General features: G+C 35.4%; 1 protein-coding gene across 1 annotated transcript in view; it reads left to right on the top strand.

Moving 5' to 3' along the window:
• Nucleotides 1-8,400: 8,400 nt before the first annotated feature.
• HFM1 (helicase for meiosis 1) overlaps nucleotides 8,401-17,131 on the top strand; it is an 85,822-nt gene continuing 77,091 nt past the window's right edge. The window contains 3 exon segments of the mRNA XM_063105302.1: nucleotides 8,401-8,471; nucleotides 12,074-12,186; nucleotides 13,839-14,151. Of these exon segments, the coding sequence (XP_062961372.1) occupies nucleotides 8,401-8,471; nucleotides 12,074-12,186; nucleotides 13,839-14,151 (497 nt within the window).

Below are 17,131 nucleotides of genomic sequence, written 5' to 3'. Positions count from 1 at the left end.
TTTGTTGGGATGGTTGCCTCTTACTTCAGGGTTTGTGTTACCACATTTTGGACTCTACTTATACAATTAAGTATAAAGAACAGCCATTGTGCTGATTCTTTATCAACTGATTTCTATGAAAGTTCCTTCAAAAAAATCTTTTTTTTTAATCAAAAAACTTCAACACTTCTTGGTTCCTGCTTCTCTAGAGCCATCAACACTAATTTTTCAATATCAATTCTACCTCACTAATCAGATTTAAAAGAAATGGAAGTTACAAAGTAGAGAAAATTTTGGTTACGTTGAGGAGATGAGCTAGAACCCATAGTGTCAGTTGTATTAGGAGAAGCCTATTTTGCTTCAGTGTCATGAAAACCTATTATTTGTCTTTTAATCTCTCCCATTCTTTCAGGAACTATGTCCTCATCCTGCTTTTTATTTGAAGTGGGGCCCTGCTTTAACTCTAATGAACATGGATATACCTTGTTTGTTCATGATGAGGCCCAAATAAATCCAACACCTAAATATAACTACTAAAGCTATAAAACTCTTAGAAGAAAACATTGGAGAAAATCTTCATAATATTGGATATAGATAAATGAGACTTCATCAAAATTATGAAATTTTGTGCATCAAAGTATGCTATCAAGAAAGCAAAAAGACAACCTACTAAATGGGAGAAAATATTTACAAATATGTATCTGATAAGCAATCAATATTCAGAGTATATAAAGAGCTCCTAAAACTCAACCATGAAAGGATAAATGGCCCCCCCAAATTGGCAAAGGACTTGAATAGACATTTCTCCAAAGAAAATATTCAAATGACCATTAAGCACATGAAAAAATGCTCAACATGATTAGTCATTAGGGAAATGCAAATCAAAACCACAATGAGATACCACTTCACACTTATTAAGATGACTATAATTTAAAAAATGGAAAATAACAAATGTTGACCAAAATGTAGAGAAATTGGAACCCTTGTACTATGTTAGTGGGAATGGAAAGCGATGCAGTCCCTGTAGAAGACAGTTTAGTGATTTTTTTTTCAAAACATTAAACATAGAACTACCATATGACCTAGAAATTCCACTTCTAGATACACAGTTGGCCCTCCATATCTGAGGGTTCTGCATCTGTGGATTCAACCAACTTCAGATTGAACATATTCCAAAAGAAAATTGTGTCTGTACTGAACATGTACAGACTTTTTTGGCTTGTCATTATTTCCTAAACAATACAGTATGATAACTATTTATATAGTATTTACATTGCATTAGGTATTGTAAGTAATCTACAGACGATTGAAATTATATGGGAGGTTGTGCATAGTTATATGCAATTTTGTATCAGGAACTTAAGCATCCTTGAATTTTGGTATCCATGGGAGGTCCTGGAATCAATCCTCCACAAACATCAAGGGATGACTGTATATCCAAAAAAATTTAAGTCAGGGACTCTAACAGATAGCTATACACCAGGATTCATAGCAGCATATTCATAACAGCCAAAAGGTGGAAATAACCCAAATGTCCATTGACCAGGATAACAAATGGATAAACAAAATGTGGTATATACATACAAGGGAATATTATTCAGCCTTAAAAAAGAATGTAATTCTGATACGTGCTACAATATGAACCTTGAAAACATTATGCTAACTGAAATAAGCCAGACACAGAAGGACAAACATTGTATGATTCCTCTTATATGAGGTACTTAAAACAGGAAAACTCATAGAGATGAAAAGTAGAAGAGAGGTTACCAGGAGCTGGAGGAAGGGGAAAAGGAGGTGTTATTGTTTGAAAGGTACAAAGTTCTTGCTGGGGATGATAAAAAAAGTTTTGGGTATGGATAATGATGATGGTTATACAGGTCGAGCATCCTTAATCTGAAAATCTGAAATCTGAAATGCTCCAAAATTTGAAACGTTTTGAGTGCTGACATGATGCCACTGGTGGAAAATTCCACACCTGACACCATGTGATAGATCATGTGTTTCGTGCATAAGATTATTAAAAATATTGTATAAAATTATCCTCAGATTATGTGTATAGGTGTATATAAAACATAAGTGAATTTCGTGTTTACATTTGGATCTCATCCCCAAGATATTTCATTATGTATATGCAAATATTTCGAAATTTAAAAACCTGAAATCAGAAACACTTCTGGTCCCAAGTGTTTCCGATAAGTGATATTCAACCTGTACAGCATTGTAAATGTATTTAATGTCATTGAATTATAACTTATGAATGGTTAAAATTATAAATATTATTTTTACCACAATAAAAAAGAACAAATGAAAGAAAGAAAAGAAGAAAAGAAAGCCCTGTAGGTGGGAGTTGGGGGGCAGAGAGGGTCCTGTGTTCTTGGCTACAGCAGTCTGGAATGGAGACTCTGCCTTGCTAAGCTGGGAGGGGGAAGAAGAGAAAGAAGCAGTCTTGGCTCAAACACCACAGACTCTTGCCTTTCTCACCGAATTTTCATTGATTTTCCTTGAAGTGATATCTCATCTTTGGCTGTTTACCTTTAGAACCATTTCCAAAGGGTATGAATAGCTATTTTTCTATAATTTTCGCCACTTTCACTGGGGAGTGAGTCAATGGAGCTCTTTACTCAGAAGTTGATCTGGTTGACTTTTTATTTCAAACGTTAATTATGTTATTTAATTTGGAGGACTGGTTATGGCGTTGGTGCATTGGTTGTAAAATTAAGTGTTTAGGATTAAAATGTTTTCTTGAGCAATATGGCAACATTACTAAAGACCAAGGCAATCTTCAAAATATGATTTTTAGTAACTCCCTCACTATCCCGATGTTTCATTTTAAAAATTGAAGTTTTCACATTTGCACTAAGTTATTTTAGAGGAAAAGCAAGGCTCCATAGAATCTCCACTGCATTCTTGAATAAATGAGTGAATGAATGAATAAATGAGTGATAGGTTTTGTTTATGAACATGCTGTTTGCTACTGTTGCTTTCACAGTAAAAGTATCTCTGTACCAGTCTGTTGTTGAATCCCATAATTTATCGCTCAAGTGCTGTCTTAGCTTAACAAATTACCATGGGCTGAGTGGCTTAAACAACAATTATTTCTCACAGTTCTGGAGGCTGGGAAATCCAAAATCACGGGTGCAGGAAGATCTGGTGTCTGGTGAGGGCCTGCTTCCTGGCTTGCAGATGGCTGTTTTTGCATGATATCCTCACATGGTGCAAAAAGATCAGGCTAACCATCTGGCCTCTTCTTCTAAGGGTATTAATCCTATTCATGAGGACTCCATCCCAAAGGTCCTGCTTCCAAATACCGTCACACTGGGTATTAGATTTCAATATATAAATTTCAACACATTAGGGGATTCACAAACATTGCAGTTCAAAACAATGCATTCTTTTGTGATATTTTATGATATTTTCCTCTATTAAGTATATGGGTCCAGTACCTTTGAGAGGAATGATAATACAGCCTTTCTATTATGATAGTTTATAAGGTCAAATATTAATTATTTTGCCCAAAAGATTCACTTAGTTTGTCAGTTTATCATTATTGTAATAATTGGTTTATCAAATTATTGGAATAGTTTTATATTCCAGGGAAGGTAAAATAAATTGATATTACTTAGCATTTACTACGTGCTGGGACTATTGCAAGTATTATGTTACTTCGCTCTTGCAATAATATCTATAAGTGAGGAATTATTAGTATCGTTGAGAATGGTGAACTAAGACTTACAGGTTGGGGCGTTTCCAAGATCATATAGCTAATAAACAGTAGACTTCAGAGAAAAGAGCAAATAGGAAGAGGGCAGTCAGACAACAGTATTTGGGCCCTAGATGTCAGAGGTGGAGGTTTCCAAAAGAAAAGAAATATCTTTGCATGGAAGGTAACATTGATTAATTGCTATTTCACCATCTACAAATGTTTTCCTGTGAAAACATTCCCTGCCAATCTTCAGAGGACAATTCTGTTAAAGAAACTTAAAAGGGTAACTTACTTTTGTAGTTTATGTGTACAGCATAAGAACACATTATTGCTGTATTTTTGTAAATCCACATTTGTTTAACATATTTAAATGTCATTGCGTTTTAAAACTATTTATTTCTAAAATTTAATTTTATTTCTGAAATAAGTTCATCAAGGATAATACCGAATTCATGGGTGTTATTGTGATATTTTAATAAATAGGATACATAAAACACTTTTTAGATAGCAAGAAAACGGAAGTCCCAGAGAGGAGGCCTGGCTAAACTTCATGAGAAAGTGAGGCTGGGGTATGTGTTTGGTGGGGTGAGCACTGGGGGGATAGAGACGCAGACTAGGTTAGGGAGGAGTTATCACTCGGTAGATCCTTAAAGCCCATGATTAAGAGCTTTATATAATGAGAACAGACAGTATCCTGCGAGTGACAGATCGAAAACCAATTATAAACTTTTGGAGAAAAAAGAAGCAGGAAGGGAGAGGTCGGGGTCCCGAGCGATCCATTGCTTGGAACTCAGCTTAGCTAGGCTGGGGGGCCTCAGAGGGCGGTGAATCGGCGCTCGGCCTCCGAGCTGCCCGCGGGGAGGTGAGGACTGGGGGCCCGGACGCCGCGCGGGGAAGGTGGGGACCAAGGCCGGACGCCCACAGAGAGGTAGGGACCCGGCCTAGCCGTCCTGGCAGGGATCGACCTTTGGAACCGTCTGTAGCGCAGGCAGCGGACGGGAGCGGTGAGTTGTTGGCCCGCCGGCCCCCGGCCTTGGCCCGCGCTCGGCTCCTCAGCCGCGTTTCCAGTCAGAGGGTGACGAGGCCTGAGGCGCGCTCCGGCGCGCGGCCTGCCGGCTCCCGCCCGGGTGGGAGTGGCTGGGTGGCCGGCCCGCCCACAGAGCTGGAGAGGGGTGCTTCGTTCTGGTGGCTCCCGGGGGCCCTTGGGTTTGCGTTCAGGTGTGTGTCTCCCCCTAAGCGAGAGCCGGTGAGGCTCGCCGGTCTATTTTAGCCGCCTTGTTTTACAGCCGAGTGGAGTGACTGGCCTGAGGGTGGAATGACTGTCCCCGCCCTCGGGGATTGGGCCACACACGCGGCCCTATGGCTTCTGTCTTGCGGGTAGGAGTCTGGAGTGGGCTTGCTTGGATTTAGGATATTCCCTAGGAAACCCACAGGGATAGTTCTGCTTGAAGTACTGATTCGGTTCCCTGCCGGAGCCTCCGGCCCGGTCGGCGCCTCCGGCCCGGTCAGCACCGTGAGGGGTGGGGGTGGACCTTTCTCGGGGTAACTTGTTCCCATGTTTATTCCCTTACTTTGTCAAATTCCCTGCAGTCATTTGTGATGGTCGGTTATTCCAGTGAATGTTGGTCTCAGCATCTTCACTGACCAACGGTTTCTGGTCAATCAATAACTTATTTATATCTATTTCTGCACTTTTGAAATGAGTATGTTGCTGAGAGTAAAAATGGTAAGGAATGGGCCAGCCCGTGGCTCACTTGGGAGAGCGTGGTGCTGACAACACCAAGTCAAGGGTTAAGATCCCCTTACCCGTCATCTTCAAAAAAAAAAAAAAGTAAGGAATAAGTAATAGATATGAAATTTTATACAATAAATAAAGATTATAGAAGAAAATGCTAAACTGTCATTAATATAAGTAAAGAAGCTGCAGGTCAGCTCCACAGGCAACAAATTATGTAGACACACAAAGAGGTTAATTATTTTCACACTGATTAGATCAGAGCAGACATTTAAAAATACAATAAAAATACTTGGGATGATACTACTTATTGAATTTTACAATATAAGTTTGTACCACATGCTGAAACTAAAACTTTATAATAGATAATCTAACACATGGAACTTAGAAAATATGAATTTAAACCTACAATTTAAATTTAACTCAAAATTTAGCATCCCCCCACATCACAAACCCATATGTAAATGTAGCGAGGTCCCTTTTAGGGTCTATGTTTTTAGAAAAGATTATTTATATAACAAGAGTTCTAAATTCACTAGCTTTTGGAACCTTCATGATTTGATTACGTGAATCCTGAACTAGAAAAAAATTCACATTTTAAAACTGAACATAAAATTTGGGGGGTAAAATTTTAAGTTTTAGAGTTAATGACAAGTTATTTATATTTAACATTATTTTTATAAACTGATTATTGCTATCTCATTTATTTCACAATGAATTCTTATGGACCAGCTACTGTGTGCCAGCCACTGTTCTGGGTTATAGGAGTATAATAGTGAGCAAAAAGACCCTGCTTGTTCTAAAGGGAGAAAAATAATAAACAACTAAACATATAATGTAATGTTAGTTATCAATTACCGCCATGAGGAAAAATAATGCCAGATGAGGGGATGAACAATTTTAGATAAGGGATTTTTTGTTTGTTTGTTTTTGTTCTTTTTTGTTTTTTTTTTTTCATAGGAGTATATCAGAACAAAAATCTGTGCATACGTAATGTTTTTATTCTTAACCAAAAGAAGTTATATCCTCTTTTGTGCTAGAACTATAAATCGAATCAAAGTTCTTTTGAAAATATTTGCTGTTTGTGCAAGTATAGGTTTTTCGATTAGTTTATTCAACATTTTTCCACAAATATTTTTAATTTGTAGGTTTATTGTCTTATTTGCAGTTTCTTTGAGAATAGAGAATTCAAGTATATAAATGTTAGCCTTAAGATTTTCTACTTAAATTCTGAGGTAGCAAAACCATGTAAAAGTGGTCTAGTGAGTTTTAATTCAGAAAAAGTTTTTGTTGTTTAAAAATATACAGTTTTCTTAAAAGTAAAAAAACCATTTTATCTATTACTTTTTGGACAGTATAAAAACATGATTAGCTTTTCATTTATACTTTTTCAGATAATTGTTTTCAAGTTCTGAAATTGTTTACTTAAAGGTGTTAAAGACCATGTTAGCATATTTCTAAATGACTCCCTTCTGCCTCCTGCCATATTATCCTAGGCTTCTGTTTTTCAAATAGTCAAAATGCTTTAGACACTTATAGAACCACACTTATTTATTTCATTTTTTACTATTTCTTTTTGTTGGTGACTTTGTGATTAATAAATTGAGAAAATAAATAGGGTGATTAAAATTAGGCAGATGAAGGGGGAAAAACCCCATAATTATACAATGAAAAACTACAGTATTCTGGATTAGTAAGAACAGCCCTAAAGTACATACAGGTTTAGCCCTCTTACCAGTAGCATTTTGTCAAGGGATGCAGGAATAAACATTCCTCCCTCATCCACATCACTCTCACTTGTGTCTTATTCCCACATCAGGGAGGACTCAAAATTGGAGACATAATTTGACCTGATAATGCGGATTTCTCCACGAGATGGCGCTCATATAGTTTCTTGAATTTTAATTTCTATTTTAAGGACAAATTTGCGGTGGATTAACTATCACAGAAGTAATGGAAATGTGATTTATGTTTTATGATTTGTGCATCTGATTTCATGTTTTGTCATATAGAATGTTCTAGCATCTTTCAGAACTTAGAAAAAAATTGGGATGCAGTGTTGATGTTCAGGGAGAAGTAATTGCAATGAGGAAGGTACTATGTGTATGTCTGTAGAAATGGTGCTACTCTGTCCTGTCACATTTGAGTCTTTGTTCAGCCCTAGATTTTTGTTATATTTCCATGTGGCCAACATTGGATGTTTTTATCCTTTACATTTAGATAACATCTCTGAATGTAAAAATTATCTTGTTTAAAAGAATATAAACATATATGTGTGTATATTATATAATATGAATATAAACAAACATATATATGTTAAACTTATACTTTTTTCAAAAAATTAAAACACATGCAAAAATAAGCAATATTATAATGAACCTCATGTACCTATTAAATGTATAGCAATTATTAACTCATTGCCAATATTGTTTCATCAATACTCCTCTACCACTCCCCCTTTATTTTGAAGCAAATCCCTGCATGTGTACATAGTATATTGTTAGAAGTACATACAGTTACAATAAAATGTACTATCCTAACTCAAAAATAATGGTATGAACAAAGTATCAACAGCTAAAAAGTAGGGATTAATTCTGCCTTAGGAGGAGGACAAATTCAGAGAAGCTTTGAAGAAGTGAGATTTGACCTATACCTTGAAGGATGGGTAGGAAGTTGGCAGGTGGGGAACTGAAGAAAACACATTGTGCGCATTTAGGCAGTGTGAAGAGACGGGTACAAGTGTGAAAATGAATGAATGAGAGGAAAACAGAGAATAATGTATTTGAATAATGAGGCACTTTGGACGAAGTTGCAGAAGATAAAGCTGGAATGGTAGTTTGTTGTTATATTTTATAGGACATTCTGGGAAATTAATGATTATAGTTTATATGTCCAGAAATATTTTTTTAACATCTTTTAAAATAAAATATTAATTACTTTTTAAAATGTTTTATAGACTTGTGACAAAGTCCAGTTTTCAACAATGCTGAAATCAAATGAATGCTTGTTTTCTTTGGATAATTTGTTTTTTGAAAAACCAGATGAAGCTGAAAAGTAAGTCTGTCTTAAAGAATGGTAACATAGTGTACTGTTTTAGGGTTTTAGGAGGTTTTGAGTTTTAGGAGGTTTTAATTTTCTCTCTGGTAAATACATGAGTACAAATAAAAAATGAGGGACCAATAGAATGATGTTTCAGTTAAATGTTTGGTAAACATGGAATTCAGATAGAAGTTTAACATCTTAAATGTTATAATTTTAAAAATAGAATAGATTCTTTCCTGTTTGGCTTACATTCATGTGGTTTGTTAAAATTATTTTTGGCCAAGTTAAAAAGATTGGAAATAATGATCAAATATAGCTCAGGAAAGACAAGGAGTAATAGCACCTTTTGGAAACAAAATGGTCGGTGTGCCAAAGGCCAAGTATGATAGGCAGATTCAGTGCAGGCAGGAAATGGGGATGGAAATAAAGATGTGAGACCAAAGGAAACAAGAATAGAGTGTAGGCAGTCTGTTAAATACTGGGTTTTATGGATTTTCACATGTGAATTACTCTCGATTCTAAATTTTCTTTGTATTTGTTCTATTGTATTATCCTATTTTAATGAAGCATATTTATTGCTTCATTCATTCATTCATTCATTCATTCATTCAAATGTTAATTCAAATATTGAGTGAACACTGAAAGGGATATAAAAGGGATGAAACAGACTTTTATTTCAGACAAAGTTAAAATTTAGTTGTGGGAGATTAAACACACATATGGGAAGGTTGTTAATAAATAATGTGACCATCATCCAGACTGGGACACTTTTGAGAGTGAAAGAGTGCATCTAAATGAGGCAACAGGTGTTAATCAGGACTGGCCTAGGCAAATTTTGGAACATGTGGTCATCCTTCTAACAATACGGAGTCAAAAATATGTGCAAAGTAAATGATAATCATATCTTCATACAATGAAATTTCAGATTTGGAAGGAAGGTCATCTTGGGCTAGATGATCAGGTCAGGTTTTGTGGTAGTGGAGGAGACTTCAGGAATCGTTGAAGGATTTGATAATTCCTGTAGGCAGCAAAGAAGTAGGCATTTGAATGCAGAGTGTTATAGTAAGAGAAGGAGAATGGAGATGGGATAATTCATGACACTTTTAGGGGACAGTGTATATAGAACTTTCCCAGAGTAGATGATTCATAAAGGAGAAACAGTGGGATATATAGTTAGAAAAGTAAGTTGAGGGTAGATTGTGGTGGGTGTCAAGTGCCAGAATAAGATCTTGGACATAATTCTCTGTATGTTAAAAGCCATGAAATTGAATAAACAAACATTTATTGAATAGTATACCTAATTATATAAAGCACTGTGCTAAGTACTGCTGATGTAAATGGAAGTAAAAAAAAAAAAAACCCTTAGGTATTTATAATCTGGAGGAGGTATCAGATCTCTCTCTCTTTCTGTCTATCTGACTATTATCTGTTTATACACACATACACACACATGATAAAAGGAGGACTATGAGAAATATTATAGGTTCAGTCTGTAAGAAGAGGGAAGGGAGAAAATCTTTGGGAAACTGGAGAGATTTCTTGGAATAGGTAAGATTTGAGCTGGGCTTAACTTTGAATGACTATAAGCTCTAGAACCTAGAACAGTGCCTGGCACATAGTACTCAGTAAATAATTATTGAATGGATTAATGAATAAGTAAAATAGTAGATCTTCTATGGGTGGATATGGGGGTTGGGAGAAGCCAGGGGAGCAAGCTGAGTAAAGGAAGAAGGACAGAATGTATTATCTTTTTGGTATACAATAAGTACTTCAGTTTGGCCTGGAGTATAAGGTACATGTAGGAAAGTTAAGACTGTGAGATAGTCGAAGGCCACTAGGAAGCTTGGCATTTTGGGGAGCCACTGAAGGATTTTTTAATGGAGTTATATCATGAAAACAATTCCAAATTAATGTGGTAGGAATATGAAAATAGATTACAGAGAAAGCCTGGAGGCAGTGAGGGCAAGAAAGGATAGTGAGGTACAAAAAGCACACATCTAGTTCCACTAATTCATCCTCCTCATAAAATCAAATCTTCTTTATGATTTCTCTATTTTTTTCCCCCAGAGTTGCCATCATTCTCCCAGTCACCTGGAATCCAAGCCACAGTATAATCTTTTTTACTCACTTTATCTAGACATATATCAGGTCTTATTGTATCATCCTTACAATGCTTTTTTAAATTCATCATTTCCTTTATATTTCCAGCCTTGATTACCATAGTGACAGTGGAAATATAAAGGAAATGATGTGTGCTTCTTGTATCTCATTATCCTCTTTCTTGGATTTTCTGGAATAGTCTCTATGCAGAAAAAAGTTAACATGACAGGTCTAAACTGCTATCCTTGAAAATGCCTGCTTGCAAGGTTATCCTTTGCCTGGAGTTTCAGAACTTAGATTTCAGGGAGGTTCCCAGCATTAACTGGTAACAGTGGCTCACTGTGTGTAAACTGTTTATCCAAGTAACATGGTTAATGCTGAACACCTGCTTTTCTTCTAGGAGTCTGGAATTTAGGCATGTGCCAAACAGGAGATGCTTGTATGATTAGCTCCAAATAAAAGCCCTGGGCATTGAATTTCTAGTGAGCTTCTCTCATTGGCAACATTCTGTTATTCAGTAATTTATGAAGAAATGAAATTTATTTCTAACAGTTTTGGAGGCTGGGAAGTCCAAGGGCCAGGGGACACATCTGGTGAGGCCCTTTTTCTGGGTGGAAACTTTACAGGGTCTCATGGCAACCAGGGTGTCACATGGCAAGAATCGATTGAGCAAGAGAGAACTAATCCTCTCACTTGCCCTCCTTATAAAGCCATCAGAATCACACCTATTACTCCATGAATGCATCAATCCATTTGTGAGGGCACAGTCCTCACAGTCTAATCACCAGTTAAAGACCTCACCTTTCCAATACTGTAATCAGATTTCCCAACCTCTTAGCACTGTTACAATGGAGGTTAAGCTTCAGTGAGTTTTGGGGGAACATTCAGTCCACAGCAATCAGTTAACAGGATCACAGCTGAAAGACAAGTAGTGATTAAAGATGCCAACAGAGTGGAAAAATCTCATCAATTACTGTACATTTATAAAGGGATTGTCAGTTTCAACTGGTTTCTTGGATTTTCTGTGGTTTGTAGATGGTTCTGGACCAAGATTATCTGGGTTAGGACATTAATTTTTTTAATGTTGTAGAAATACTCTAGAATACCAGTAATGGTGCATTTACACATTGATGGCCCATGATTAGTTGTGAGGTAGGTCATAAGTAATTTGTTGCTTCTGATAGTTAAAATGTTAAAGTTTGAGAATGATTTACTACTTTTAAAAAATATATTGGAACAGATTTAAGATTTCTGTCACTAGCATTTGAATTGAAGAAAGAGATGGAGTTACAGCCATTATTTAGGAAGCATATCTCACACAGCAATACCGTTAATTCTGTGACACAGAAGAGAAAAAAGGTTGAGAATGCTGCAGTATAGGGATAAAGCAAAGTGGTGACAAGGTTAGTTTACACAATGTTTGAGTCTGTAATTGAGTAATCTTTAATAAATACATAGTTTCTGATGTTATACCCTTATTAACATATATATTCACATTTTTGTATTTTACATAGTTATTCTGACAATGAAAAATTGTTGGATTGGTTTCTCCCTCCTGCTCCATTGATTTCAGAAATTCCAGATACTCAGAATTTAGAGGAAGAAATAGAAAGTCATAAACTGTTAGGTAAAGTATCATATATTTATTGCAAAGCCAATCCCCTGCAGTTCATGTCAATATAAAAAAAGTCTAGCAATACATCGAAGTATTAATTCCTTTATTTCAATGAAATAAAATGAATGTCAGAGACTTCTCTTTTTCAAAATAGTGCTCACCAAATTTTAAAATCTAAAACATTTCTCTTCTGCATACATGAATATGTACATATGCCTATGAATATGCACACAATATGATGTCATACACACTTGTTCTGAGTGTTGTTCTGTGAATACATTTTCTCTTAACATTAAAACTCCTGTCACTGCTTCTATTAGTCTGTCTCTGTTGCTTATAACAAAATACCTGAAATTGGGTAATTTATAAAGAAATAAATTTATTCTTTACAATTTTGGAGGCTGGGAAGTCCAAAGTCCAGGGAATATATCTGGTGAGGGCCTTGTTGCTGGGTGGTGAATCTTCACAGCAATGCAGGGTGTCACATGGCGAAATAGCTGAGCAAGGGAGAGCTAACATACTTACCTGCTTTCCTTGTAAAGCTATCAGAATCACACCCATTACCACCCATTACCACCCATTAAACCATCAATTTATTATTCCATGAATGGATCAATCCATTCACTAGGGCTTGTTCCTCACAATCTAATCTAATCTAATCTAAAGGCTCCATCTTTCAATGACCATAATAGGATTTCCCACTCTCAATACTGTTACAGTGGGGATTATATGAACCTTTGGGGACACATTCAACCCATAGCACTGCTGTTCAGTTTTGCCTTGCCCTTTACTAATGGTAACATCCTCCGGTAACCAGGTCCCTGCAGAAGATTGTGTATAGTTTGATACCATTTTTATAAACTTCAAAAGCAGCACACTTAAACAATTAATGTGATCTAATGTGATATTGGTACAATTTTAATTTTTAAATTGAGTCATAGATTCATGCATATACATTTTATTAAGCTTCATAATTTGTATATATGTTTTATATAAAAAATATACACTCTTGTATCAAATAATATATAGCATATATAGTATATACTTCATATATAGAGAGAGATGGTAAAGCAAATTTAAGCCCTAATAAGGCCTGTAAACTCTCCCTAAACCTCCCAAAGATTCTTGAAAAGTCTCTATAAAGAAACCTTTAAAATTCTGTCACCTTGATGAGAACATTACTTTATCTTGATTTTAGAAGCAAGATTACAAAGTTAAAAGCATCATCTTATATATTTTGATACTGGATCATATTCAGTAACATTTTATATGATTGGTCATTGTATTTCTATGTGTGAATTATTTGTAAACATTTAAAAATCTTCATAATTGTTTGTATAATTTATATCTTTCTAGTAACAGAATAGTTAAAAATTATAATTATGGTTATTTTCTGGATCAGGAGTTAAACCTATTTTATAATGCAGGTTCTTTATAAATTTCAAATTTAATTTCAATAATTCTGAATTAATTTCTGAGTGTCTGTATTTCAAAACCATATGTTGTATTACAGATTATCTTGTTACTGTACTAATACTTTCCTTTTGCTTTTCATATTTAACTCCTAAACTCTTTTGAAAATTTTTATTAAAATTTTCCATCATCATTTTGAAAATTTATTTTCATGAAGAACATGTAATAATTAATATATTCCTTTTTTGTAGGTCAGGAAAAGAGGCCAAAAATGTTAACCTCAAATTTAGAGATGACCAATGAAGACACAAATTATGTTTCACTAACACAAAAATTTCAGTTTGCCTATCCTGCTAATAAAAATGAACAAGATGATCTAAATTTACGAGGGGTAGGTAACAATGACTTACGACATGTTACTGGCAAGCTGACATATGGTTCTTCTCAGAAATATAAACATCACATTGGCACTGAAATAGCACCTGAGAAGAATGTTTCTGATGAGAAAAAATTAGTTAATTTTGCAGAAGATAAAGGAGAGAGCACATCAGTGTTCCGGAAAAGGTAATTAATTAAATGAAATAAATTATATTCAGTAAATAAAGTTAAATATGTGTACATACAAAAGTATTAAATATGGTAGAATGTGAATGAGAGAAACAGCAACAATAAGTAGTCTCTTGTTTGTGCCAGACATTCTGTTAGTTTTGCAATTCCAGTCATAGGTTTTTGCCTTTAGGGAGCTTACAATTTACTGGGGAAAAATAGATAGTAAATAACTAAAAATAATTGATTACTTTATAATATGACAATTATTTTGATTTTAATTTCTGCAAAGAAACTGGCTGGGATTTTGATAGGGATTGTATTGAATCTGTAAATCAACTTGTGGAGTATTGCTATCCTAACAATATGAAGTCTTCCAATGTATGAACATGAGATGTCTTTTTATTTATCTAGGTTTTCTTTAATTTCTTTCAATGATTTTTTATGGTTTTCAGTAGGAAAAAAAAGTCAGCTTATTTTGTTAAACTTATTCCTAATGTTTTGTTCTTTTTTGATGCTATTATAAATGAAAAGTTTTTCTTAATTTCTTTGGATTTGCAACACTACTGTGTAGAAACACAAAGATACTTCAAAAAGTTCCTTGAAAAATAGAATTAAAAGATAATATGAATCTTTCCATGAACTTTTTGAAGTACTCTCATATAGTTGATTTTTGTATATTGGTCTTGTATCCTGCTATCTTGCTGATGATCACTCTAAATTTTAATATTACCCATCTATCCAACAGTTGTGCTTTTTTATTCAGTAGCGTTCCACTGCCTGGCTGCAATTACCAAAAAAAAAGTAGATAGATTTATCTAGGATTGAGGTTTTGCAACATAAGTATGATGAAAGGACAAAAAGGGAGAGGAATTTAGAATATTACTAAGGAAGTGGTTGAAAAGATAGGTCGTGGAATCTAAATCCATTAAATGTGGATGCGAAAAAAGAAGGGGAAGATAGTTTGGGAGAAAATAGGGAGATTAATTACACTTAATTTGTTGTTTGACCTCCTTAGTACCTTGAACAAACAAGTAAAAAGATAGGAGGTTGTGGTCAGAAAATGATATATCACAATTATTGACTTTAGAGAAGGAGCAGTTCTGGATAGTTACAAAGTCTAGGGTTGAGACAGTAGGTGACTGAGGCCATGTGAAGGAGAAAGCTAAGGATTCATCATTCAGGGTAGGATTTTAAATGGGTTGTTTGTATGAATGTTGAAGAATGCAGAATGATGGCAGAATTTGGGATTGAGAGGGAAAGATTCTAAAGTGACCAGAAGGTAGAAATATGATTATGTGATGAGGAGAGTTATAAGGTTGTATAGCTAGATAGCACAGATCCTTTTGTGAGAGTGGAAGGATAATGATCTAGATTTGAGATGGAGAGGAAGACAAAGACTCACAAGCTTCAAGTACATTGGATGTGAGACAATTAGGAGTTTCCACTTAAGATTTTTTAAGGAGCAAGACTTTTTCATGGGAGAACCATATATGTTTTTAAGACCATGGAGTAAATAAAACCATTAGTGAAGAAGTTGAGAATGTGGGGAAATTTATAGAGTGGGAGTTCTGGAGGACCTAGAGAGAATCTGGAGTCCAGAGAATTTAGGTAACTCATATGTGGATAATATTTTTATAATATGCAAAACTTTTTTCAAACTCTAAAGTCACACAGCTGGAAAGTGGAGAGGCTTTGTAGTCTGATTCCAAAGTTCATGCTTTTAGCCAATATCACAGCATATAGCTAGGAGTTATCCTATAACGTGTTTTCCTTGTCCTCAATACTGTTTTATAATGGGATTCTACTGTATTATCTCCTAACAACCTGCTTTTGATTTTTCTGTCTTCAAAGATAGAACTGCTGGCATTGGAGGATGCAACTCTACAAAATTTGTTCTAAAACACATTTTTCTGTCAAGTGTTTTGAAAGAATGGTTCTTATGCAAAAACATCTCATTGAAATAGTAAAAATAATTTAGAAAGTATTCTGTATTTTCACAGTGCTTGCTTGTGTGTCATTTCCTACACAATTTTGTAAGATGGGTACCTGCTGTCATCCCCATTACTTGTTCTATAAGATGTATTGTATTAGGAACCTTAATGGTTATTTCACCCCTTAGGGCTATGCTATTGTGAACAAATTACTTTGGTTTTTTTTTTTTTTTTTTTTTTTCATTTCTTTCTTTTTTTTTTTTTTTCATTTTATTCTGTCGATATACATTTTGGCTGATTATTGCTCCCCATCACCAAAACCTCCCTCCCTTCTCCCTCCCCCCTCCCCCCAACAATGTCCTTTCTGTTTGCTTGTCGTATCAACTTCAAGTAATTGTGGTTGTTATATCTTCTTCCCCCACCCCCCCCCGTTGTGTGTGTGTGTGTGTGTGTGTGTGTGTGTGTGTGTGTGTGTGAATTTATATATTAATTTTTAGCTCCCACCAATAAGTGAGAACATGTGGTATTTCTCTTTCTGTGCCTGACTTGTTTCACTTAATATAATTCTCTCGAGGTCCATCCATGTTGTTGCAAATGGCAGTATTTCATTCGTTTTTATAGCTGAGTAGTATTTCATTGTGTAGATGTACCACATTTTCCGTATCCACTCATCTGATGATGGACATTTGGGCTGGTTCCAACTCTTGGCTATTGTAAAGAGTGCTGCGATGAACATTGGGGAACAGGTATACCTTCGACTTGATGATTTCCATTCCTCTGGGTATATTCCCAACAGTGGGATAGCTGGGTCGTATGGTAGATCTATCTGCAATTGTTTGAGGAACCTCCATACCATTTTCCATAGAGGCTGCACCATTTTGCAGTCCCACCAACAATGTATGAGAGTTCCTTTTTCTCCGCAACCTCGCCAGCATTTATCATTCAGAGTCTTTTGGATTTTAGCCATCCTAACTGGGGTTAGATGGTATCTCAGTGTGGTTTTGATTTGCATTTCCCGGATGCTGAGTGATGTTGAACATTTTTTCATATTTCTGTTGGCCATT

This window comes from Cynocephalus volans, chromosome 8 (assembly GCF_027409185.1).
Source record: "Cynocephalus volans isolate mCynVol1 chromosome 8, mCynVol1.pri, whole genome shotgun sequence".
NCBI classification, from domain to species: domain Eukaryota; kingdom Metazoa; phylum Chordata; class Mammalia; order Dermoptera; family Cynocephalidae; genus Cynocephalus; species Cynocephalus volans.
The sequence above is the reverse complement of the archived record's forward strand: the minus strand, read 5'-3'. Positions and strand labels throughout refer to the sequence as shown.